This window comes from Prionailurus viverrinus, chromosome A2 (genome assembly GCF_022837055.1).
Source record: "Prionailurus viverrinus isolate Anna chromosome A2, UM_Priviv_1.0, whole genome shotgun sequence".
NCBI lineage: Eukaryota > Metazoa > Chordata > Mammalia > Carnivora > Felidae > Prionailurus > Prionailurus viverrinus.
The window spans coordinates 61366118-61389625 of NC_062562.1; the positions used below are offsets into that span (position 1 = coordinate 61366118).

At 55.6% G+C, this 23508-nt stretch overlaps 1 protein-coding gene and 2 non-coding genes across 8 annotated transcripts; all 3 read right to left on the reverse strand.

The window, feature by feature from the left end:
• Positions 1–13599: 13599 nt before the first annotated feature.
• Positions 13600–21998, reverse strand: TBRG4 (transforming growth factor beta regulator 4). 6 transcript variants are annotated; one of them, XM_047849698.1, is made up of 12 exons: positions 21905–21998; positions 21254–21407; positions 20200–20670; positions 17822–18139; positions 17160–17331; positions 16725–16882; positions 16130–16240; positions 15299–15443; positions 14758–15003; positions 14533–14644; positions 14312–14426; positions 13600–13862 (listed from the first exon to the last, which is right to left on the reverse strand). In XM_047849698.1, the coding sequence occupies exons 3-12, from the start codon at positions 20611–20613 to the stop codon at positions 13761–13763; spliced, it is 1893 nt and encodes a 630-aa protein (XP_047705654.1). In that variant the 5' UTR covers positions 20614–20670; positions 21254–21407; positions 21905–21998; the 3' UTR covers positions 13600–13760. The 6 variants fall into 6 exon arrangements, 5 of the variants coding, with proteins under 5 accessions (XP_047705654.1, XP_047705653.1, XP_047705657.1 ...); XM_047849697.1 differs by having other exon boundaries at positions 21254–21332; positions 21905–21993; XM_047849701.1 differs by having other exon boundaries at positions 21254–21332; positions 21936–21989.
• LOC125161393 (small nucleolar RNA SNORA5) lies at positions 16981–17114 on the reverse strand. Its single transcript, XR_007150597.1, has one exon. It is a non-coding gene; the product is annotated as a small nucleolar RNA SNORA5 (small nucleolar RNA).
• LOC125161394 (small nucleolar RNA SNORA5) lies at positions 17492–17627 on the reverse strand. Its single transcript, XR_007150598.1, has one exon. It is a non-coding gene; the product is annotated as a small nucleolar RNA SNORA5 (small nucleolar RNA).
• Positions 21999–23508: the final 1510 nt, after the last annotated feature.

A 23508-nucleotide genomic window follows, 5' to 3' on the forward strand; every position in this document is an offset into this window, starting at 1 on the left:
CCGGGGGGTGGGGGTCAGCGGATGATGTCAGAGGCGCCCCGCCCGCTGGCGCCCCGAGTGAGCGTGCGCGTGCGCTCCGAGCACTGCGGAGGGCCGTGCTGGGGGGAGGCGCCGGGTGGGGGTGCAGCCTCCCTCCCTTCCCCGACCCAGGCTGCGCCCTCCTTCCGCGCCGCGCGGCCCCGCCTTTCCCGCAGCATCTCCGTCTTTAACGGGAGGAGCCCGACCCCATGGAGCATCACCCCTAAGCCGGGAACTGGCAGGGGCGGGGGCGGGGGCGGGACGGTAGCCAGAACTCGGGCTGCGGGGGGCCTGGGCGCTCTGGGGGAGGCGGCGGCGCAGTCCTGGTGCCCGGCCTCCTGCGCCCCCCACCCCTTGCCTCCATCCCGGAGGTGAGCTGGAACCGCAGCTCCACGCTGATTGGCTGGTCCTCGCCGTCGGTCTCCGTGGCAACCGCCTCTCGGCTCCATGGAAACCGGAGGGCAGGGAAACCGGTGGGAGCGCCGCGGGGCGGGCGGCCCCGGGGGAGGGGGAGCCGCGGCCAACCCCAGTTCCCGCCCCGGTCTCCGTGCCCCCCGCCGCTGGGCTCTCGGGCGGAGGAAGAGGAGACACGCCTTCCTCGCCCCGGAGGCCGCCCGGGCCACACCCCAGGGGCGACAGCGCTCTCGAGCCTCCCTGATCTGTGCCCTCACTCCCACCCAGGCCCTCCCGCGCTCGCACCCGCCCAGTGCCAGGCTCCGGCCCGGGGACACAGATGACCATTGTCACCACCCCTGAGCTGGGTGCAGGCAGGGAATCAGAGCAGCAGTTGTCGCGGGTGGGGGTGGGGGGAGTGTCCCCCACCTTGTCTGCTGCTGGCGCGACCCCAGACGCAGCGTGGGGCTGGCTCTCTGCGTCCTGCACCCTGTCACCTGCTGGCAATGCCGGCGACCCGTCCCCTCGTCCCCCTCCCTCTCCCCCCCCCATGGGCTCCCCTTCTCTTCCTCTCCTCCCCCACACCCTTCATCCACACCTCCCAGGCTTTCCTAAGTTGCCTCCTTCTAGGGCCCTTCACCCTTTGCCTTGGCAGACCCCCTCCTAGCTCCCACTGCCCTGCAGACCCCCTACCATCTGGACAACACAGATTTTCCAGAAACCCAAAGTCCTTCAGCAGTCCCGAGGGGCTTCCAGTCTGGACATAGGCTGGTCTCTCCGTTCCTCCTGACTAATCTAACAAGAAATGCAGGAAATAAGAGACAACCAAAACAGGGGCGCCTGGGCAGCACGGTCACTTAAGTGACCAACTCTTGATCTCCACTCAGGTCATGATCTCAAGCCCCACGTCGGGCTCTGCACTGATAGTGCAGAGCCTGCTTGAGATTCTCTTTCTCTCTCAAAATAAAAAACATTAAAAAAAGAGGGAGGGGTCACCTGGGTGGCTCAGTCGGTTGAGTGTCCAGCTTTGGCTCAGGTCATGATCTCACGGTCCATGAGTTCTAGCCCTGTGTCAGGCTCTGTGCTGACAGCTCGGAGCCTGGAACCTGCTTCGGATTCTGTGTCTCCCTCTCTCTCTGCCCCTCCCCTGCCCGTGCCCTGTCTCTCTCTCAAAAATAAATAAGAAAAAAATAAAATAAAAATTAAGGAAAAAGAGTATTCAAAGAAATGATAGCTGAAGCTTGTAGGCAAAGAATAGAAACATATCTTCAAGCAGCTGAGCAAATCTCAAACCCTAAGGCAACCCACATCGGGACGCCTGACCTGTGATGTCTAGCGCTGAAGACAAAATCAGGGAAGTGGCTGAGAGACCCAAGGGAGCACCGAAGAGACCCCCCCCCCCCGTGCACTTCTCCCCTCAAGCCAGCCCCTGTCATGCAGCATTTCTGCCTTTCCCAGGCCCCACCCCTCCTCCCTCCAGGTGCTCACTTGTCCTGTCCTTCCTTTGTCAACAGGCATGCTTTTCCAGGCAGGTGGGGTGTGTACCTGTGGCCAAAGCGCCTTCCTTCTCCAGTGACACTTTCTTTCAACGCTTGAGAACCCTCCTGCCTCCGGGGTGGCCCAGTCGGTTAGGCGTCCGTCCAAGACTTCGTTTTGACCCGGTTTCGGCTCAGGTCATGATCTCACCGCGTTAGTGAGACTGAGCCCTGAGTGGGGCTCTGTACCGAGTACTGAGTGTGGAGCCTGCTTGGGATTCTCTTCTCTCCCTCTCACTCTGCCCTTCCCCTCCTTGTGCTCTTTCTCAAATAAATAAATAAATAAATAAATAAAAATAAATTCACAAATCAGGAGGCAAAGATTTGCAGAGTGGATAGAAAAGCAAGACTGGGGGTGCCTGGGGCTCAGCTGGTTAAGCGGCCAGCTCTCGATTTCGGCTCGGGTCATGATCTCAGGGTTGGTGAGACTGAGCCCTATGTGGGCTCTGTGCTGACAGCGTGGAGCCTGCTGGGGACTGTGTCTACCTCTCTCTGCCCCTCCCCCACTTGTGTGTGCGTTTGTGCGCACGCGCTCTCTCTCTCTCTCAAGTTAAATAATCATTAAAAAAAGCCAGACAACTACATGCTGTTTATAATAAACTCACTTCAAGTCCAGTGACAGCTGTGCTGGAAGAAAATAACAGAAAATGACATGAATAGTAACTAAACACACACAGCACACAACCACAAGCAGGGTGGCTAGGTCAATATGTGAGAAAGTGCACTTTGGGGTAAAGGGGTAGGCGGCGACAGACTGACCCACGTTATGGGTAATGGAGCCACACGCGCCGGCTCTCGGAACCTCGGAACACATGAGGCCGAGGCTGACCGAGCTGAGAGGAGGGGGTGGGTCTGCAGGAACGGTGGAGGACTGGACTTGACCGTCAGGACCTCTAGACAGAAAAGCAGCCGGATGTAAGGGAGTCACGTCACCCGCCCGCAGCGGTCTGCAGGGTGGTACCCCCAGCAGCGCAGAGTGACCCTGTGTTCAACATGGGAAACGTTCCCCAAGAGAGATCAAACCCCAGACCGTAAGGCAAACGTCAACATGTCTAAAATACCTGAAATCACAGGGTTTGTACTCAGACTGCAATGGACTCCCACAAAGTCAATCAGCAAGAGGAAAATCTCCAAACACTGGGAAGAAAACCACACTCATAAATGATCCTGCTCAAACTGCAAGTGCTCCAGGGCATTTTTAAAAACACAGAACTGGTTAAGCATCTGACTTCGGCTCAGGTCATAATCTCATGGTTCATGGGATCGAGCCCAGAGTCAGGCTCTATGCTAACAGCTCAGAGCCTGGAGTCTGCTTCAGATTCTGCGTGCATGTGTCTGTCTCAAAAATAAATAAACGTCAAAAAAATTAAAAAAACACAGAACTCAACAGGATAAAAATAAAAATACGGAACATCAAAGTGTGTGGTCTGCGAGTGCCAAGAGTCATCAAGGCCTCAAAGTCATCGTAGGTCCTACCTTGTGAAACTTGGGAAGAAAGAGCAAAATAAAACCAAAACAAGCAGAAAGAAGGAAATAATAAAGTCAGGAGCAGAAATCAGTGAAATGGAAAACAGGAAAAGAGAGGGCATCAATGACACCAAGAAAAGGTTCTTTGAAGAATTGGTTAGATAAACCTCTAGCGAGGCTGCCAACATTAAAAGAGCAGACACAGATGACCAGGGCCAGGAGCACACCGGGGGCTGGATGGTTAGTTCCATGTCAGCCCGAGGGGGCCGCAGGAAGCCCGGGTGGCAGGTGAGATACTCTTCTGGGAGCGCCAGAGTGACGCATGAAATCCCGGAGGCATGAGAAACATTAAAATCCACCAAATTCGAGCAAGCAAGATGAAATGGATAATCTGAACAGTCCTGTAACCATGAAAGAAATTACTTTTTAATTTAAAAGTTCACCCAAAGAAACTTTCAGGCTGAGATGATTTCAGGGGAATTCTACCAAGTCTTAAAAAAATTTTTTTAATGTTTATTTTTCAGAGAGAGAGGGGGGCAGAATGTGAGCAGGGGAGGGGCAGAAAGAGAGGGAGACACAGAATCTGAAGCAGGCTCCAGGATCTGAGCTGTCAGCATAGAGACCAACATGGGACTTGAACTCACAGACCGTGAGATCGTGACCTGAGATGAAGTCAGATGCTTACCTGACTGAGCCCCCCAGGCACCCCTAAAGTAGAATTAACATCAACTTAAAGCAATCTCTGCCCAGGACGCCTCGGTGTCTCAGTCGGTTAAGCATCTGACTCTTCATTCGGCACAGGTCATGATCTCATGGTTTGTGGGTTGGAGCCCCACATTGGGCTCTGTGCTGATGGTGCAGCGCTTGCCTGGGATTCTCTCTCTCCCTCTCTCTCTGCCCCATCCCCTGCTCTCTCTTTCTCTCTCTCTCAAAAAATAAACTAAAAATTAAAAAAAATAATAAAGCAATTTCTGCCAGAAAACAGAAGAGGAGGGAATGCCTCTTAACTCGTTTCCTGAGACAAATTTATTTTATTATTATTTTTATTTGTGAGAGAGAAAGAATGAGCTGGGGACAAGGGCAGAGAGGGAGAGAGGCGGGGGGGAAAGGCGGAGAATATTAAGCAGGCTCCATGCTGAGCATGGAGCCCGACGTGGGGCTCGATCACAACCCTGGGGTCATGACCTGAGCCCAAATCAAGAGTCAGACACTTAAAGACTGAGCCACCCAGGTGTACCACGAGACAGAGTTAAATACTGTTACCAAAGCAAGGCAAGGACAGCACCAAATACAAACAAAAAACTACAGCCCAGGGGCGCCTGGGTGGCTCAGTGGGCTGGGCGTCCCACTTCAGCTCAGGTCACGATCTCGCATCCAGTGAGTTCGAGCCCCGCGTCAGGCTCTGGGCTGACAGCTCCGAGCCTGGAGCCTGTTTCCGATTCTGTGTCTCCCTCTCTCTCTGACCCACCCCGTTCATGCTCTGTCTCTCTCTGTCTCAAAAATAAATAAACGTTAAAAAACAAACAAACAAACAAAAAAACTACAGCCCAATCTCTCCCATGAACTTAGGCACAAAAATTCTCAATCAAATATTGGCAAATCCAATCCAACAATGTACAGAACAATCACACACCTCTGACCAGGTGTGCACGGGCGGCTCAGCACGTGAGAATCATTCAGCGGAACCCGTCAAGCCCACAAGCTGGAGAAATTATGCGATTGTGTCAATCGCATAATCCGACAGCCATTGCGATTGTAAAAGATTTATCAGCAGGTTAAAATTACCTCCATAAAAATCATATGCAAAAATCTTAAGCCAATGCCGGCCCGGGAGCCGGAAGACTGAACGCTAAGGCCGGGCCGGGACAAGGGCCTCCGCTGCTGTGCCCGTTTTCAACACGAGGCCGCAGATCCTAACCCCGCAACGGGGCAAAAGAAGAAGGCAAAGCAGACAGACTTCCAGAACGGAAGCACGAGGGGCTCCACCGGCCAACCTCCCCGTGACACCGGTGGAGATCTTATGACCAACAGTTAAAGCTCCCAGAAAGGGTCTGATGCGCAAATGAAATAGCTGTTCAAGACACTGAGTGCCAAGTCCTCAGTGGGGCGCGAGTGGAGTGGAACCGAGGGGCGCGAGCTTCTGCTCTCCAAGGCAGAGAATGCACCTGACCTGGCCGAGGAGCACAGGGCCCCCAGTCCCCCAGCACTTCCTGGCCAGAGGCGCCACCTGCTGCAGGGGTGGGGGCAGGAGTCCCAGGCCAGTGTGACCTAGGTGGCCCCTCCTCCCTTTAGCCTCCGCGTGTGGGAGGGAGACCCTCCCTTGGGCCCGGCAGCCCCTCGAGACCGTGGTTCCACACCACAAGAGGCTGCCGTCCCCCGTCCGCTGAGGGCTCAGCTCCCACACTGAGGGCATCTCTCCCAAGCCTGCCTGCCCCGGCTGAGATTTGGCCGGGCTGTGAAGTGGGTGGCTCCCAGTTTCTTCCCACAGGATCTGGCTTCACTTGCAACTGAGCAGGGGGTAGTGTGAAGCTGAGCGCCACCTCAGGATTATGGAGGTTGTGGTCAAAGGCCTTTGGGAGAAGACACACTGAGCCAGTGAAGACGCAGCCTAGACAGCGGGCTGGGGTGACTGGGGGCGCAGCCACGCACCTCACTGAGAAAAAGCCCCAGGGCCCTGCAGGGGAAGAGGAGCGGGCTTCCCCCAAATCATCTAACCCATCACCAAGCAAACGGGCAAGTAACGACAGTAACAAGCCCCAGAGGAGAGGGGGTGTTGGGCCAGAACCCAGAGTTGTTACAATATTTTATTTAAAATGCCCAGTTGCCAGGGCACCTGGTGGCTCAGTCAGTTGAGTGTCCGACTTTGGCTTGGGTCATGATCTCACAGCTTGTGGGTTCCAACCCCGCGTCGGGTTCTGTGCTGACTGCTCAGAGCCTGGAGCCTGCTTCAGAGTCTGTGTCTCCCTCTCTCTGCTCCTCCCCCACTCACGCACGCTCTGTGTCTCTCACTCTCAAAAATAAATTAACATTAAAAAAAATAAAAAAAATTTTTTTTAACGTTTATTTTTGAGACAGAGAGAGACACAGCATGAACGGGGGAGGGGCAGAGAGAGAGGGAGACACAGAATCGGAAGCAGGCTCCAGGCTCTGAGCCATCAGCCCAGAGCCCGACGCGGGGCTCGAATTCCCGGACCGTGAGATCGTGACCTGAGCTGAAGTCGGATGCTTAACCGACTGAGCCACCCAGGTGCCCCTAAAAAAATTTTTTTTAAATGCCCAGTTGCCAACAAAACATTACCAGGCACAGATAGGAAGTATGACCCATGTACTGGCAAGAAAGCAGGCAACACAAACTGCCTACAAGAGCGACCGGATGCCGTATGTCACAGAGAAAGATGTGAAGGTGGTTGTTGTAAGTTATGCTCACTGCTAAAGGAGAGCATGGTTAAAGCAAAGGAAGGTACGATGATGAGGTAGCAGCAAGTAGAGAATATCCACAAGGGACAGAAATGACGAGATTCACTTTAGGGGCTGAGCAGAAGATCTGAACTGGGAGGAGAACTAGTGAACTTGAAGACAGATCACAGGAGATTATGCGAGCTGGAGAAGAGAACAGAAAAACGCACAGAGCCTCCGAGAGGTGTGGAACACATTAACCGCACCAGCACATGCAGACTGCACACGGACCGGGGTACCAGGAGGAGGACAGCATCCAAAGAAGGCACAGCTGCAGACTTCCCAAGCTGCAAACAAAACCCTCCCACACACTGAGGGGGCTCGATGGACCCCAGGCAGGGTGGATGTGGACAGACCCACAAACACGCGTATCATATAAAAGTGTGTAAAGTCAAAGACAAAATCTTTTTAAAAGCAGCAAAAATCATTAGGAATGATAACATTGGTTCAGCAAGGCTGGAGGATTCAAGATCAGGATATAAAAATCTGTGCTGACAGCGTGGAGCCCCCTTGGGATTCTTTCTCTGTCTCTCCCCACTTGTGCTCCCCCTCCTAGCAAATAACAACAACAACAACAAAAAAACCTGTTGACCTCAAATAACCAAAGCAATCTTGAAAAAGAACAGAACTGGAGGCATCACACTCCCAGATTTCAAACTATACTGCCAAGCAAATAAGTAATCAAAACAGTCGGTACTGGCAGGATGCACAGATTAACAGAATTGAACAGAGAGCCCAGAAATAAATCCACATTTATAGGGTCAATGAACCTATTTTTTTAAGATTTTATTTTATTTATTTGCTTTGAGAGAGCAGGAGAGCTCATGCAAGTGGGGGAGGAGCAGAGAGAGGGAGAGAGAATCCCAAGCAGGCTGTGCATTGTGGAGCCCGACATGGGGCTCGAACTCACAAACTGTGAGATCAGGACCTGAGCTGAAACCAAGAGTCAGATGCCTAACCTACTGAGCCGCCCAGGTGCCCCGATGAATCTATGACGAAGAAGGCAAATATATGCATAGGGAAAAAGTCCATCTCTTCAGCAAGTGGTGCTGGGAGAACTGGACAGCTGCAGGCAGAGGGAGGGAACCTGGACCCTTCTTAAACCACGCACAAACATGAACTCCAAATGGATCAAAGACCTCAGTGTGAGACCTGAAACCTTAAGAATCCTAGAGAAGCACATGGGCAGTAAGTTCTCTGACTCTGGTCTCGGCAATGGTTTTGTGGACCAGTCTCTTCAGGCAAGGGCGAGAGAAGGTGGGGTTGCTTCAAGCTGGAAACAGAGAGAACTACTGAGTGGGAGAAGGCATTTGCCAATCATACAACAGATAAAGGGTTAACATTCAACTATATAAAGGACTTACACACCTTAATATAAACGACAAATAACCCTATTAAAAAATGGGCCGAGGGGGCACCTCGGTGGGCTCAGTCAGTTGAGCGTCTGACTTTGGCTCAGGTCACGATCTCACGGTTCATGAGTTCGAGCCCCGCGTCGGGCTCTGTGCAGACAGCTCAGAGCCTGGAGCCTGCTTCGGATTCTGTGCCTCCCTCTCTCTCTGTCCCTCCCCTGCTTGTGCTCTCTCAAAAATAGATTAAAAAAAAAATTAAACAAATAAAAGGGCTGAGGACTCGAGTAGACATTTCTCCAAACACCTGGAGATGGCCAACAGATGTGTGAACAGTGCCACACCGTCGTCATCCAGGAAACGCAAGTCAGAGCCCCGGGAAGACACGACTCTCACCTGTCAGGATGGCTAGTATCAAAAAGAAAAAAATGACCAGTGTTGGTGAAGATGTGGAGAAAAGGGGCCCCTCACGCACTGTTGGTGGGAATGTAAGTTGGTGCCACTGCTGGAAAACGGTATGCAGGTTCCCCCCAAAATTATAAAATAAATTACAAATAAATCTAAAAAACCCACACCAAATGGAAGCACATTTGTAGATAAAGCAACTGTTGGTTACCACAGGAGGGAGGGGTTGGAGTGGTAAACAGATAAAGGAGATTAAGAGGGTGCAAACATTTCAGTCACAAAACAAATAGGTCACATATGTTAACACAGAGCATGAAGACTACTGTCAATAATATTTCAATAACTTTGGTGACAGATGGTAACTGGACTTATGGGGATCATTTCACATGTAAAAATACTGTATGTGATTTCATCGTGTGTGTTATACTTCCATTAGGAAAAGTTAATTATGGGGTGCCTGAATGGCTGTCAGTTGAGCATCTGACTTTGATTTCAGCTCAGTCATGATCCCAGGGTTGTGGGATCGGACTCTGAGTCGAGTGTGGAGTCTGCTTGAGATTCTCCTGTCTCTTTCTCCCACCCTGCCCCTCTCCCTTGCTGTCATGCTCTCTCTTAAAAAAGAGAGAGAGATGGGGTGCCTGGATGGCTCGGTTGGTTGGGCGTCTGACTTCAGCTCAGGTCATGATCTCACGGTTTGTGAGTTCAAGCCCCGCATCGGGCTCTGTGCTGACAGCTCGGAGCCTGGAGCCTGTTTGGATTCTGTGTCTCCCTCTCTCTCTGCCCCTCCCCCACTCATGCTCTGTCTGCCTCTCAAAACTGAATGTTAAAAAAAAATTTAAAAAAAGAGAGAAAATCAATTGTATTTCTATAAACTTGCAATAAACAATCCAAAATTAAAGAAAATCCCATTCATAATGGCACCAAAAAGAATAAAGTACTTAGGAATCAGTTTAGCCAAAGAAACTCAAAATTTATACTCTGAAAATTACAAAACTGTCAAAATTAAGGAATACCTAAATAAACATCCCACGTTCACGGATCAGAAGGCATCACGTTAAGATACTCCCCAAACTGATCTAAGGCTTCCTTGCAATCCCCACCATAATCTGAACTACTTCTTTGTAAGAATTGATAGGCTCTGCTTTTTTTTTTTAAATTTATTTAGACAGAGAACGAGCACACGCACAAGCGGGGAGAGGCCGAGAATCCCAAACAGGCTCAGCACTATGATGGGCGCAGAGCCCAAAGCAGGGCTTGAACTCGTGAACTGTGGGACCTTGACCTGAATCGAAACCAAGAAATGGACACTTAACCAACGGAGCCACCCAGGTGCCCCAACAGGCTACTTCTAAAATTTATATGGAATTGCAAGGGCCCCAGAATAGCCAAAACCATTTACCTGGAAAATAGAGAATAAAGCAGGACTCACACTTTTTAAAAATCCAGTGTAGTTAACATACAGTGTTGTATTAGTTTTGGGGGTACAGTATAGTCATTCAACACTTCGCAGATCATTCAGTGCTCAAGTGTATGGGTGGCTGCGTGGCTCAGTTGGTTTCAGGTCATGATCTCGCAGTTCAAGCCCCGCATCGGGCTGTGCTGACAGCTCAGATCCTGAAGCCTGCTTCCGATTGTCTCCCTCTCTCTCTGCCCTTCCCCCACTTGTGCTCTCTCTCAAAAATAAGCAAAAAAAAAAAAAAAAAAAAAAAAAAGAAAAAAGAAAAAAGAAAAGCATGCTTAACCCCCTTCACCTGTTTCCCTTACCCAATCCTCACCCTGCCCCTCAGTTAAGAGTCTGTTTTCTGGTTTGTCTTTTTTCCTTTGTTCATTTATTTCTTCAGTGAATGAGCGACATCATATGGTAGGTCTTTCTCTGACTTCTCTCACTTAGCTAATACTCTCTAGGTCCATTCATGTCTCTGCAAATGGCAAGACTTCATTCTGATGGCTGATATTCCAGTGCGTGTGTGCGTCTGTCTGTACATGTCTTCCTTTATCCATTCATCAGTTGATGGCCTGGCTGTTTCGAGTTTGGAGTTGTAGATAATGTTGCTGTAAACACTGGGGTGCACAGATCCCTTTGAGTTCACGTTTTTATATTATATGAGTAAATAACCTAGTAGCGAAATTGCTAGATTGTAGGGTAGTTTTTAACTTTTTGAGGACCCTCCATACTGTTGTCCAGAGCGGCTGCACCAGTCTGTATCCCTACCGGTGGTGCGGGAGGGCCCCCTTCCTCCAAGTCCTTGACAACTCGTTTCCTGTGTTGATTTTAGCCACTGACAGGTGTGAGGTGATCTCATCCTGGTTTCGGTTTGTTATTTCCCTGAGGAGCGATGTGGAGCATCTTTTCATGTGTCTGTTAGGCACCTGGAGCTCTTCTTTGGAAAAACGTTCATGTGTTGTGCCCATTTTCCACATCTTTTCTTCAAGTTTATTTTGTTAGGGGTGCCTGGGTGGCTCAGCTGGTTGAGCATTTGATGTTGACTCAGGTCATGATCTCACCATTTGAGGTTGAGCCGGATCAGCACGGAGCCTGCTTTGGATGCTCTGTCCACTCCCCCTCCCCCTGCCCCTCCTTCACTGTGCTCTCTCCCTCAAAAATAAACAAACCTTAAAAAATAAAGTTTGGGGTGCCGGGGTGGCTCAGTCAGTTAAGCGTCTGACTTTGGCTCAGGTCATGATCTTGCAGTTTGTGGGTTTGGGCCCCACATCAGGCTCCGTGCTGACAGTTCAGAGCCTGCTTGGGACTCTGTGTCTCCCTCTCTGCCCCTTCCTGCTCACCTCTGTCTCTCAAAAATAAACATTAAAAAATTAAGTTTATTTATTTTGAGAGAGAAAAGTGCACATTGGGGGAGGGATAGAGACTTCCAAGCAGGCTCCTTGCTGTTAGTGCAGAGCCTGATGTGGGGCTTGAACACCTGAACCATGAGATCATGACCTGAGCCAAAATGAACTGGACGCTTAACTACCTCACCACCCAGGTGCCCTGTTCTGCCCATTTTTAAGTGGATTATTTCACTTTTGGTGTTAAGCTGAATAAGTTCTTTGTATTCTTTGGGTACTAATCTCTCCTCCCGTTCAGGAGGCTGACTTTTAGTTTTGTTGGTGGTTTCCTTCACTGTGCAGAAGCTATTCTGATGTAATCCAGGACTCACGCTTTCTAGTTTCAAAATGTCCTGCAAAGCAACAATCAAGAGACAGCTACCGAGCACCCAGAGTTAACCCCAGACACCCGTGGCCAGCAGAGTTTCAACAAAGGTGCCAAGAACAGAAGACAGAATGATCTTCTTGGTGACGGCACTGGGGCAGCTTAAGAGTCATGTGCAGAGTGGAGCTGACTGCACACCAAATACAAACATTCACTCGAAGTGGAGAAATCTGTAAGGGCAAAATTAAGTAATCAAATTCTCGGAAGTAAACAGGTGTTATTTCCATGACCTTGATTCACCAAAGGACTCTGGGACAGGATGCCAAGAGCACAGGCAAATCAAGAAGATATGGTGGATGTTGCCAGAACAGGAAGCTTGCTGCCTGAGGGCCACCACTGAGAAAGTGAAGACGGAACCCATGAAACGGGAGAAAACATTCACAAACCATTTCCTGATGGGAACTGAGTTCTGAGTGTACAGAGAACTTGGCGTGGGCGCTCCCTGGCACCGGCCAAGGGAAGACGTACCACCTTCTGGAATGCACAGGATGGCATAGTGACTCTGGAAGGGCTGGGCAGCTCAAACTCCCACATAAATGCACATGGCGGGCATCTATCCCGGAGAGCGAGGCTCCCTCCACCCCGAGTGTGGGGTGACCGGTCACCTGCAGGAACACGGAAGCAGGGCATGGACCCCCTGACGAGTCTCCCAAGAGAGCCCAGGCAGATCCAGCCTGAGGGCTGTGCAGACTCCTCTACAGAAAGCTCTGGAAACAAGAGTGGAGATGAAGGTCAGGCTGGTGGCCACCAGCAGGGGGAGGTGTGGGTGTGAAGGGTGGCAGGAGGGGCCCCTGCATGGAGGGAGTAGCCCTACACGTGGATTCCTATTCCCGGTGTCCTGGTGACACATACCAGTTGTAGATGTCATCACCAAGAGTAATAGAGGACACAGGGACCACTGTGATGTCTCAAGACTGCAAAGGGACCTGAGAGTCTCCAGTGAAAGCCTGTGGTCCTGAGTGGACAGGACCAGCTCCACGCCCCAACCCTCATCTATGCCCGTTCTTCACTGCATGATGTCATCCCTGCTCCCACATCTTGCCTACGCTCGGGGACACCGGCTTCAGAGTCCTCTCAGCTGCTCCTCCCTCTGGCCTGTGCAAATGACAAGTGCCAGAGGCCCCCCTCCACCCGTACCCCAACGTCTGTGGGAGCTGCACGGTTTTGGGAGACTGGATTAGCTCTTCCAGAGGGACCACTTTGGAGATGGCCCTTCTCCCTGCCCCGCTCTGAGCTGCTGGGGGCAAATGGCAGCATGTGGTGGTCATCCTGCTTTTGCAGCAGAGGCTTGGAGAAGGGACAGACTACTGGGTGGGGCAGGGATGAGGCTCGGGCCACTCAGGGACAGGGCACATCCCCCTGGTCTGGAGGTGATGGTAGCTGCATCCTGTCAGCGGACTGCACCTGTCCCTTGTTCCAGAGCCAGTGACACTGGTCAGCTTGGGTCCTTGGGGGTCCTTCACTCATCTGAGACCACAGCACAGGCAGGCAGGGACGCCCAGGACGCCTGTGGTCAGTGCCCACACCAAGATCAGAACCCCAAGCCGTGTCCTCAAAACCCTACAAGGCCTGACCCAGGAAGTCCTCGCAGCCCAAACGCTGGAATCCCAGGACCTTGGGTGTGGACCGCACGGTGTGAACAGCAGGCGGCTCCGTGTGAACATGTGGGACAAGGGGACCTGGGGAGGCAGAGAAGCCGGGACAGACAGGCCGCCATGAGAGCAGGGTGGGTGGTGGCAATGGTGACAAAGTCTGGGACACCTCCTGGTGTGGACACTGGAATTCACTGTTTATTGCCCACAAGAGAGCAGGAGCTGCCGGCCAGCTCCCCCACAGTGCAGTCCAGGCTATGAGCCGGGTCCCCCAGGGCGCAGTCCAGGTCACTTGGCCAGGGCCCCCAGGGTGCAGTCCAGGCTATGGGCTGGGTCACTTGGCCAGCTCCTCCGCCACTGCTTTTCGCATCTTGTCCTTGAGGTAGGCGCCTTTCTGCCACTCAGACTTGAGCTCCAGCCACTCGTAGTAGGGGACCTGCAGGGGGCAGGGGCACCTGTGCTCTGCCCGCTGCTCCACACCTGGCCTCCCCACCCTCCAAGCCCACGAAGCTGCCGAGTGTGGCTGTGGAAGAAGCTGCCGGGGCCTGAGCCCCCGGGGCCAGGGATCTGAGAATCTGTGGCACCTGATGACAACTTTTTCATTTTTGAAGTGAAAAACAAAAGCCCATTGAGATACCAAAACTACCACAAGAAGTAAATGTGACAAAACCCTCACACGGTGTCTGGCGCTCCTGGGTTCCCCAGCCCATATAGGACTGTCTGCTGTGGAAGGGGTCAGTGGCCCCGGGCCAGGCACTCGTGGGGCACAGACCTGCTCTAAGAGCCCTGAGCAGACGCGTTAGGGCCGCGGCCACAGGGAATCTACGAGGTTCCGGGCCTCCCTTCGTCCCACACAAAGGGGCCCACTGGACTGGCGGTACTCACGTCCACCACCAGGAAGCCGGCGGCCCGCACGTGACGCCGGGCCAGGGCGAAGCGCCCCAGCAGGTCTCTGCTCCGGCTGCTGAAGTTGGGGAACTCCCAGCGCAGGAACGCCAGCCTGGTGGGGGAGGGGCAGAGCGCTAGGCATCCTCCCGGGGGAGGGGGAAGGAGGAGGAGGGCACCAGAGAAGAGCCAGAGTCCAGGGCCGGCCACAGGCCACCTACCTCTTGGCCCCAGGGGGCAGCGGCTGGGTCCCGGAGGGAGGAGTGAGATGCGGGGCTACAAAGTCTCTCAGGGGCAGGAACTGGCCGTCCGTGTCCAGCAGCACCTCGGCGTCTAGGGAGGGGCACGGGTGGACATGGAAGGGACTGTCCCTGGGGCACAGAGACCTTGTCCTGGACAGAACAAGCCCCGTGCCCACCACCAGGGTAGTGCAGAGAGGGCCTCACCCAGAACCCAGCCGTACTGCGTGGCCACTGCGAAGCTGCCCCTGCTGGGGCTCCCCAGCAGCCCCCGCAGGGTGTCCCGCAGTTCCTTCTGCAGGGGTGTGGCCTTCCCATCACAGGCCAAGAGCCAGGGCACCCAGTCTGAGGCCGGCAGGAGGGGGCCCGTGTACTCAGGGTGCTCCAGCTGGGCGGTGGCGCTGATGTGCAGCAGCTTCTGGAAGGTGCTCTGGTCCTTTGGGGACTCGCTGCCTGAGGCAGAACGAGAAGGGAGGGTGAGCCGAGGCCGACGCTGGGCCAGAGAAAGAGGGGGGCCAGGCAGGGGACAGTGACACCCTCGATCCCAACTGACTCTGAACTTGGCATCATCAGGGGCAGAGACAAGATCATAAGGGCGACGCACATGGAGAGGCAGAGGAATGGAGGAACAGATGCCAGCCAGGTGAGCTCTGGGCACCATCTCGCTGCTCTGGAGCCCCCTCCCTGCCAGGCCTGAGGCCCCCAGACCCCTGGAGTCAGGGAGGGGAGGGGAAGCCCCAGCACTCACCCAGGAACCGGGCATGCAGTTCAGGGCAGAGCACCGCTCGCAGCGCCTCCCCCTGCACCTGCTGCAGCACGCACAGCGCCCACACCACATCCACCTGCAGGGCCGGGTGCAGGCTCCGCAGCTTGGGCCCCAGCTTCTCGTGAACCTAGACAGGGGCGGGGCGGGGGGGCTCTGCTCAGCAGCCGCATACCTCCTGGGCCGGAGGCAGTCGGAATGCTGGAATGGCTTGGCTGCGCTGAGGCTAGAACAACTACTGGGAGCAATCCTGGCTGACGTTCTTGGCCAGGCTTGGAGCCCCCCCCTTCCCCCAGTAGAAAGTACCAGAAACCTTCTTCCTCACCCGGGACTAACGGACAGCACAACATGCAGCAGGACTTTCCTGCTGCCCCTCCCAGCAGCAAGGGCCTGTGGCACAAAATCACAGGCCCCTGGGGACAGGGATGGATTTCTGGCCCTGGGAGAACTTGGAGAGTACAAGGAGGGCAGTGTCCCCGTGGAGGCCCAGGTGCACACGCGAGATGTGTCATGCCTGAGTGGGCCTGCTCGGGCCTGCTTTGCATGGTGGTGTGCCAAGGGTTCAGAGCACCAGCAGGACAGTAAAAGAAAACCAGTGGCCCCCTAGCCCTGACTGCGGCGAGTGAGCCGGCCAACACCTCCCAACCTGTGCACACGGCCGCACAGCAGGCATGTAGAGAACCTCACATCTTTTGTCCCCAAACCATCCCTGTGACACGGGGCTCCAGCACCCCTCTCACCCCTGAAGCCCCCGGGTCAGGGCTCCCCTCTCTTGCCTCCACACCCAGGGTGGGTGAACAGGTGCACAGACCATACCAGGCCGAAGAACTTGTCCTCTCGCTCGGGACGGAAGTTCAGGTGTGCGAAGGCCAGAAGCACGTTGCACAGGTGCGGCACGGTGACGGTGTGGGCTCGGTCTACGACGTGCTGGGCCGGCCACACGGGGTGGAGGACAGAATGAGAGGGGCCCTCCCACAGGGCCCACGAGCCCCCAGCTGCCCGGGGGCCACCTGGACAGGGTGGCGGGCCAGACCTCCCCCTGCTCATTGCCCCCACCCAGAGACCGGTGGTAGTGTCACAAACGCCCTGGGTGGTCTGCGCAGCCTCAAGCCGCTGCAGGTAAAGTTAAGTGTCTCTCCTCCCTGTTTCAGGGGATGAAGTTTAGAGCCCTGAGCAAATTCCGAGCCTCACGGTCCACACTACGTCCTGCTATAGCCACCCGAAGACGGATGGAAACTCCTCCAGAGCCCAGTGACACGACGGAGGACACCGTCCTCACCCACCATTCTCCACTGCCCACAGAGGCCGCGCCTCTACGAGTGAGCCGGGTAGGAAGCCCCTGTTCGTAACTGGGGAGTGTCCGGGGCGGCCATGCCTCCCCGGTGGAACAAGCAGGGTCTGCCCGGCTCACCTGGGCCAAGGCCTCGAACAGGGGAGGGCTGAGCCACTTGAGGAGGGCGAAGGACTTGGCGCCACGGGCCACCTCGCCGGACGTCAGGCTGGGCACGTGGGGCAGCAGGTCGGCAGCCAGGCGCTGGAGCACCTGGGTCTGGTGGAAGCCAAGTTTGCCTTCGGGACAGAGCGACCCCAGGGTTCACCTGGTGAGGGTGGGCAGGCTGCTCTGCCCTCCCTCCGCCCCCACTGCCTGGCCTGGAGCTCCAGGGGCTTGGTGTCCGTGACCGAATTTATCCCTGAGGCCCAGCACAGAGGATCAGGGCCCATGAGCCACGGTGTTCCTGTGGCAGCCTCTTGGGCCGGCGCCTGCCACAGGTGGGCGGGCACCGAATTTGACATGGCTGCGGCCAGCCCGCCTCCCTTCCCACCGCTCCCCATGGGGAAGGCTCACCGTAGGCATAGGCCAGATCCAGGAGCATGCCTTTTGTTAGCGGGAATGGCTTCTGGACCAGGTGGTAAGAGACGGCGCGCAACAAGGGCACTGAACGCCGGTTCTGAGCCGCCAGCGTCACCAGCACCTTCCGCAGCTCGTCGGGGCCGAAGCGCTCCACCAACTCCAGGCACTGTCAACCACAGCCCTCAGGGTCAGCTCGGCGGCCCAGGCCGGGGATCCCATGCAGCACCGCCCCTGCGGGACAGCGACTGGACCTGAGCTCAGTAATCCAGTACCCTGCCGTGTGGGCCTACTCGGTTCTCAGCTGGGGCACCCGTGGGCCCGAAGTGGCCTGTCTGCAGCCAAACTTATCCCCAGGTCCCAGGGCAGGGGACCCGGAGCCCATGAGCTGCGAGCTTCCTGTGGCAGCCATCTGGGCCAGCTCTCGCTACAACAGGAGCGGGGGCCGAATTTGACTTGACTGCCGGGGGCTTGTGGCACATCACCAGAAGCGTTAAGTGGAGCCCCCTTGTAAGCGCGGCTTAGGCTCTGCCCTACCCCCGAGGCCCTCCACGGAGAGGAGGAGAGCTGGCAGCCTGCTAGCTAGGTCCACCGCCAGCTAGGTCCACTGTGTGGCCACGGGGCGCGCCTGCAGCTGCCCGGGGCTCCTGCCGCAGTACCTTGTCCTCCAGGCGGTTCATCAGCGGCTCAGAGAGGTGCCCCGTCTTCGCCATCAGGGCCACCGCAGTGCGGCCATCATCAATCTCCGTCCAGCGCCGCTCTAAGTGCAGCAGCAGCTCAGCCAGCAGCTCCGGGGACTCCCGCATGTGTGTGGCGCTGGACTCGGCCAGGAAGGCCAGCTGCCTGTACTTGAGCCTACGCAGGCGCCAGCGGACCTCCTGCTCCACTGAGCGCAGCTCCCTGCAGGCCGCGGGCAGCGCCAGCGCATACAGGCTGCGGAGCAGTTTCACAAGGGTCCCGTGCCACACAGCACTTATCTGGTGGGGGTTGGGGGGGGAAGGGGACACACACGGGGCAGTCACAGCCGGGACCCCACCTGCCCTGGGCTGGTCTGCAGCCCACCACCAAGTCTACCTCCCGCGCCACCTGGTCAGCCGTGCAGGGTCACCCGTGAGCAAGGACCCCTGTGCGAGTCAGAAGATTTCCCTTGAGGGGAGACCACAGACACCCGCTGTGGCTCCGTGTGCCCAAACCCAAGCAAAACCGTGGAGTCCAGAAGCCAGGGGGAAGCGTGTGGGACAGACTCTGAACTAAGAGTTTTGTCAACCCGCTCGTTCTGTTGCTTGTAGCGACGGTAACAGTTTTTAGGTGTTACAGACCCACCGGCCCTTCTTCAGAAGCAGCGGCCACATCGCATCTGACAAACCCCGAACCCTGAACCTCTTTTCTCCCACAAAGCAGTCCTAAGGTTTCCGGGAACGTAGTTTCTTAGGAATGCAACCACCGAGGACAGCAAAGGTGACATCCCTACAGAGCATGCCCAGGCATCAGCACCCCGCCAACCCCCACCTTCCAGGGCTGCTGCTGACACCAGCCAGCACGCGGGGATGCCCCTGGCACGTGAAGCTACGTGAAAAAGCGCTTGATATGCGGGCAGAGAGAGGCCAGGTGTCACAGAGTCCTGCCTACCCCACACTCCCTGGCACCAGCGAGGAGTGGGGCGGGGGGGAGTGGCTGGCCAGCCACCTGCTGCCACCGGCACCGTGTCAGACACCGGCACGCCGTGAGGCTTCACGCCGGGCTCCACGACGTCCCCAAAGCCCCAGTGCACACGGCAGAGCTTCCCTCTTCCTGGGGGCCTGCCTGTTTCTGAACAAGGGGGCCCCCTGTTCTCAGTGTCACAGTCTGGTGCAGGACCCCGCGGTCCAGGTGCGGCTCCACCTGCAGCACGCAGCCTCTGCCCGTTAGGGGGTGTGGGGGGGCTGAGTGCAAACAGGGAAGGTGGCGTGGAGGGGCTGGGCAGCTGGAGACATGCATGCTCCATGACAGCAGGGATACTTTCAAATAAGAGAGCCTGGCCACCATCCGCATTACCCATACTCTGGTCCCCACTTGCTTTCGGCTTACGACTCTGTTACAAGGTTCACTCTTGTCTCCCAGAACTTGCTTCGGTTCCGTGTGTGTGTGTGAAATGTGCACTGACAATTACAGGCTTACAGCCTCGGAACAAGAAGGGACTCAGTGAACCGTCACCAGCTATGGCATCACCAGGAAGCAAACTGGTGCCCTGACCCCAGCACACACCTCTAACTGAAGCAAGACGTTCCAGGATGCCATGCTCCCCTTACCACGCACGCATTCTGGCATTTTCTCCATTACCCTATCTCATTAAAACCAGCCGGCCACATCCACTACTCTCACAGCCTCTGGTTTGGAAAACACTGTTAGTGCAACCGCCACCCCGATCCGTGCCTCTCCTCCCCATCCTCTCGGACAACTGGACACAGAGTCCCCTGCTCAGTATCGGAAGCACAGATTCTTCCCGGTAGCACGGACCAAGGCAGGGAGTGAGGGCCGACGCAGTCAGTGCCACGGGCCCCTGGCACCGGAGCGAACAGCCTGGCTGAAGGGAGTCCTTCCTCAGCCAGCCCAGAGAGGGCCTGAGGTCTGACCACCCCGCCCAGCTGCCTGGGATTCCCCGTCAGTCACCCCACATCCCCTGCAGCCATAGGAGTGCGCCCACAGTTGGCCAGACACTGCGGCAGGGTCATGCAAGTCAGCACCGCCTGGCAAGGGGACGAGCACCCAAGGAACCGGGTGGAACCAGTGCGGCTTCCTGTGCTTCTGCGTCCCGTGTGCTGCTGAAAGGACAGTGGAAGGATGGCAATGTTCACCTAACGGGACCGCTCTGTGATCAGTGGGGAACAGCAAGCAAAAGTAGCCTAGACTCTATACAACAAAAACTTCTCACAGGACGGAGAGAACTAAGCAAGGCAGCACAGTTCCCGTCTATACCTGCAAAGTGACTGGCTGCTTTGGACTCTGGTGCCATTGTTTTCTGCATGGGGAACCCTGAGAGAACATTTTAGAAACCCACCTGGCTGTCAACGAGATGGAGAAGCTGCTGAAAGCGGGGATCCTGCACGAGCAAGGCTCTGTCTTCCGGCTTGTCAGACAGCAGACGAGAAAGCTGGATAAGCATGAGGGCCGCATGGTTCTCTTGCAGGCAGCGACTGTCACTGAGCAGCTCCAGGAGCTCCTCTGGCCGGGTGGCCTTCTCAATGAGCCGCTCCACCTCCTGGTGCTCTGGACAGGGGGCAGACAGTTGTTCCTTCTCCACAAGCCCCGACAAGGGGCCTGGGAAGTGGGAACTGGGGCAGGTGGCTGAGAAAGTCAGAGTCCTATGCGCCACGCTGGCAAGCCTCAGTCGGCCTACCGGAGCCACCACAGGGGCCAGAAGGGTGGCCTCTCTCAGGAGGCATGCGCATCGCTTCACCAGGCGGGCTGCCATGATGGCCTGGGTGGCAGGGAGGGCAGCTTCCTAGTGAACAGGTCCAGGTCCAAAGCCCTAAAGAGGAAAAGGAGAGAAAGGGGTGATGCAGGAGCAGCTTCTGAGTCAGAGATCCGAGAACACGGCAGGTGACACAACGTTGCGGCCACTCTCCACACTAGCCGGAACCTCTGCTTTCTGCCTGCCCCATACCTGGGGCACAGAGGCTTTTTGTTTCGCTGTAGGATGGAACCAAATGCCAACCCCAGGAGCATTACAGCTAGGGCTGGAGAGCACAATTGTCTACGGGGTGGTTCAACCATTCAGATCCCCAGGTTCAGCCCCGGGTTCCTAGGTGGGAGTCTCCGCAGGATCGGACAGTGTCCTTTCATTTACTTTAAAAGTAACCCAGGATCAAGAATGATGGACTTCCAGAAGCACAAGACGATATTTCACATCAGACTGCTCCTGGAAAGCCCTGAACGTATGACCCACATCCCGCAGCCTCACAACGTGGCTCAGAATGACCTCCTGGGTTTACATCCCTCATCCCGACAGGCCCTGCACCTTCAATAGACCCAGCCAGGGCGACTGCCCCCCACCCCCAGCACAGCACCCACAAAATCACCCATCACCTCTCCACATCCAGGCAAGACGTTACCTTCTCCAGGGGTGTGTCACATATCCCGATACTGTTCAGTTCTGCCTGCCTCTGCGATCAAGTGATGGGGTCCGCGCGCCTGCCAAAGCAGAGAGCGTAGCGTGTTCGACCTTCGGTTTCCCGGAACCCGGTAGTGGCCACCGCATTATAGCCGCTGTAAAACGCTTAGTCTAATTACACAGTATAAGAGGCTCAGGAAGAACACCGGCCCCAAGGTAACAGCCCGCACCCGCTGAGCCCGGTCAGAGGGAAGCCGGAAACAATCCGACCGGTCGATCCCACGACCTGGGGAGCGAGCTGCGGTCCAGGAGCGCAACTGGGCTACACCGGCCCCGAAGCTCCGGCCGCAGATGCAGACCCCGCACCCGCACCAAGGCGCGGGGGCCTGCGCGCTGAGACGCTAGGGTCAGCGCGCCGCTCGCGGGTCACCATGCGGGACCGCGGTGGAGGTGCGCGTGCGCACACGGGCGAGAGCCGCTCCTTCCCCCACCTCGCGCCGCGCCCCGGCCCCCCCCCCCCCCGCCTCCACCCCGCCAGCCCAGCCCCCTGACCCCCCGCGTCCCGGAGCGCCTGTCCGGTCTCCTCCAGCCGGCCACGCCCTCCGGCCCTCGGCATCCACGCCCCGCAGCCTCTTCCCCGCCGCCGGGAGACCTGAGCTGCCGCCGCGAGGGCCGCCGCTGACCTCCATGCGCGCCCGCACTGTCCTCGGACCACGCCGCGCGGCGCGCTCGTCACGTCACTCGGGGCGCCGCCGGAAGCGAGCCTCGCCTTGCTCCGCCCGGCCGGAAGTCACGCCGCTACCCTTTCCAGTTGGATGCCATCTTTGCTGAGGGCACGCAGCCGGCTGGAAGTCGCGCTGCCTGTTCCTTTCCGGACGGGTGCCGTCTTTGCTGAGGGCGCGCAGTAGGCGACGGGGAGCGGAGAGGAGAGCGTTGGGCAATGGGGGGGTGGGGGTGGGGGTGGGGTGAGGGGAGGGGAACAAGGATCCCCGTTAGCGGCGGGCGGAGGCTCGGCGCCCTCCGGCCTGCACCCCAGCGTGTGGGGTGGCTCTGGGGTGGACGGCGGCCTGAGGTCCTGCAGGCAGTTTGCGCACATCTTGCCGGATTTTTTTTTTTATATGGAATTTTATGTGCAATCTTCTGATTTTTGAGAGTGTTGACGTTTAATTTTGAAAAAAAGTGCGGGTAAGCCAAGCACACGAGGCACCTGCAGTCCGTGTGCGGGCTTGATCTCCCTTCCTGCCACGCTTTTTCACTTTCTCTGAATTAGTAATTGCTTTGTTTTCTGTTGTTGGATTAAGATTCCACGTGTTTATTGATTTGGGAAACAAAGGCAAGTGAAAAATCAAATTCCCTTACTGCCTGTGGACAAGTCCTTGAAACAGGCTGAGTGACCTCTCTCTTTCCCTCCTTCCTTCCCTCCCTTCCTTCCCTCCTTCCTCCCTCCTTCTCTCCCTCCCTTCCTTCCTTCTTCTTTTTAATTTGTTTTGTTTTTAATTTCTAAAAGCTTGTGTCTTGTCATGATTTCTGATATTTCTCAATGATGCAAGTCTCCATCCTGAGCGCCTGATGGGCCCTCAACCTAAAAGCACTTGTCTTTGGGCCGGAGTTCGTTGTTGTTTATTCGTATTCCCTTTCTTCCATTTCCTCTAATCTGGCTTTCCAAAATGCCCACGTTTGAATACTGGCTCTTGTACACCAATTTCTGGTTTTCCCTGGTTTTCCCATCCTGTCTTTGTTATTCTTTCATTATTTCTTTGCTCGACCTTCAAGTATTTCCTCCTTAGCTTCCGGCTCTTCTCCTGAAGGTTCCTGTCAACACGTGTTTCTTTACCAAGAGCTCCTTTTTTGGCTTCTGAATGTTCCTTTTTACAGTTTTTTTTTTTTTTTTTCCACTATTGCGATCTTTTGTCTTAACCCCTGTAAGGATTTCGATGATAGGGGTTTCCCCCCTGAGTTTTTCTTCTCCCTGTTTACTTGCTGTTATTTTTTTCCTCTTGCTGTTATTGTTCGTACTGTTTTGGTTTCTGTTCTCAGATGTAAGGGTGGCGGAGAAGGAGCTCTCATCTGTGCTGGCTGGAACTGCAACATGGTGCCGTCACTTTTGAAGTTTACTAGTTTTTGTTTTGTTTGTTTTTTTACAAAACTAAGCATACTCTTACTGTCCAATGGGCTGAATGTTTCTGTCCTCCAGGTTCATACGTGGAACCTAATGACAGTGCTAGGAGGTGGGGTGTTTGGGAGGTCACTGGGTCA

What these genes read in the sequence shown, in the direction of transcription:
- TBRG4 (XM_047849698.1), bottom strand. Translation starts at nt 20,613, where the DNA reads ATGGCAGCCCGCCTGGTGAAGCGATGCGCATGCCTCCTGAGAGAGGCC. An exon ending in TCCATCTCGTTGACAGCCAG is followed by an intron (nt 18,140 to 20,199) that starts GTGGGTTTCTAA and finishes AACCCCCACCAG; the next exon opens with ATAAGTGCTGTGTGGCACGG. An exon ending in TGTTCGAGGCCTTGGCCCAG is followed by an intron (nt 16,241 to 16,724) that starts GTGAGCCGGGCA and finishes TGGCCGGCCCAG; the next exon opens with CACGTCGTAGACCGAGCCCA.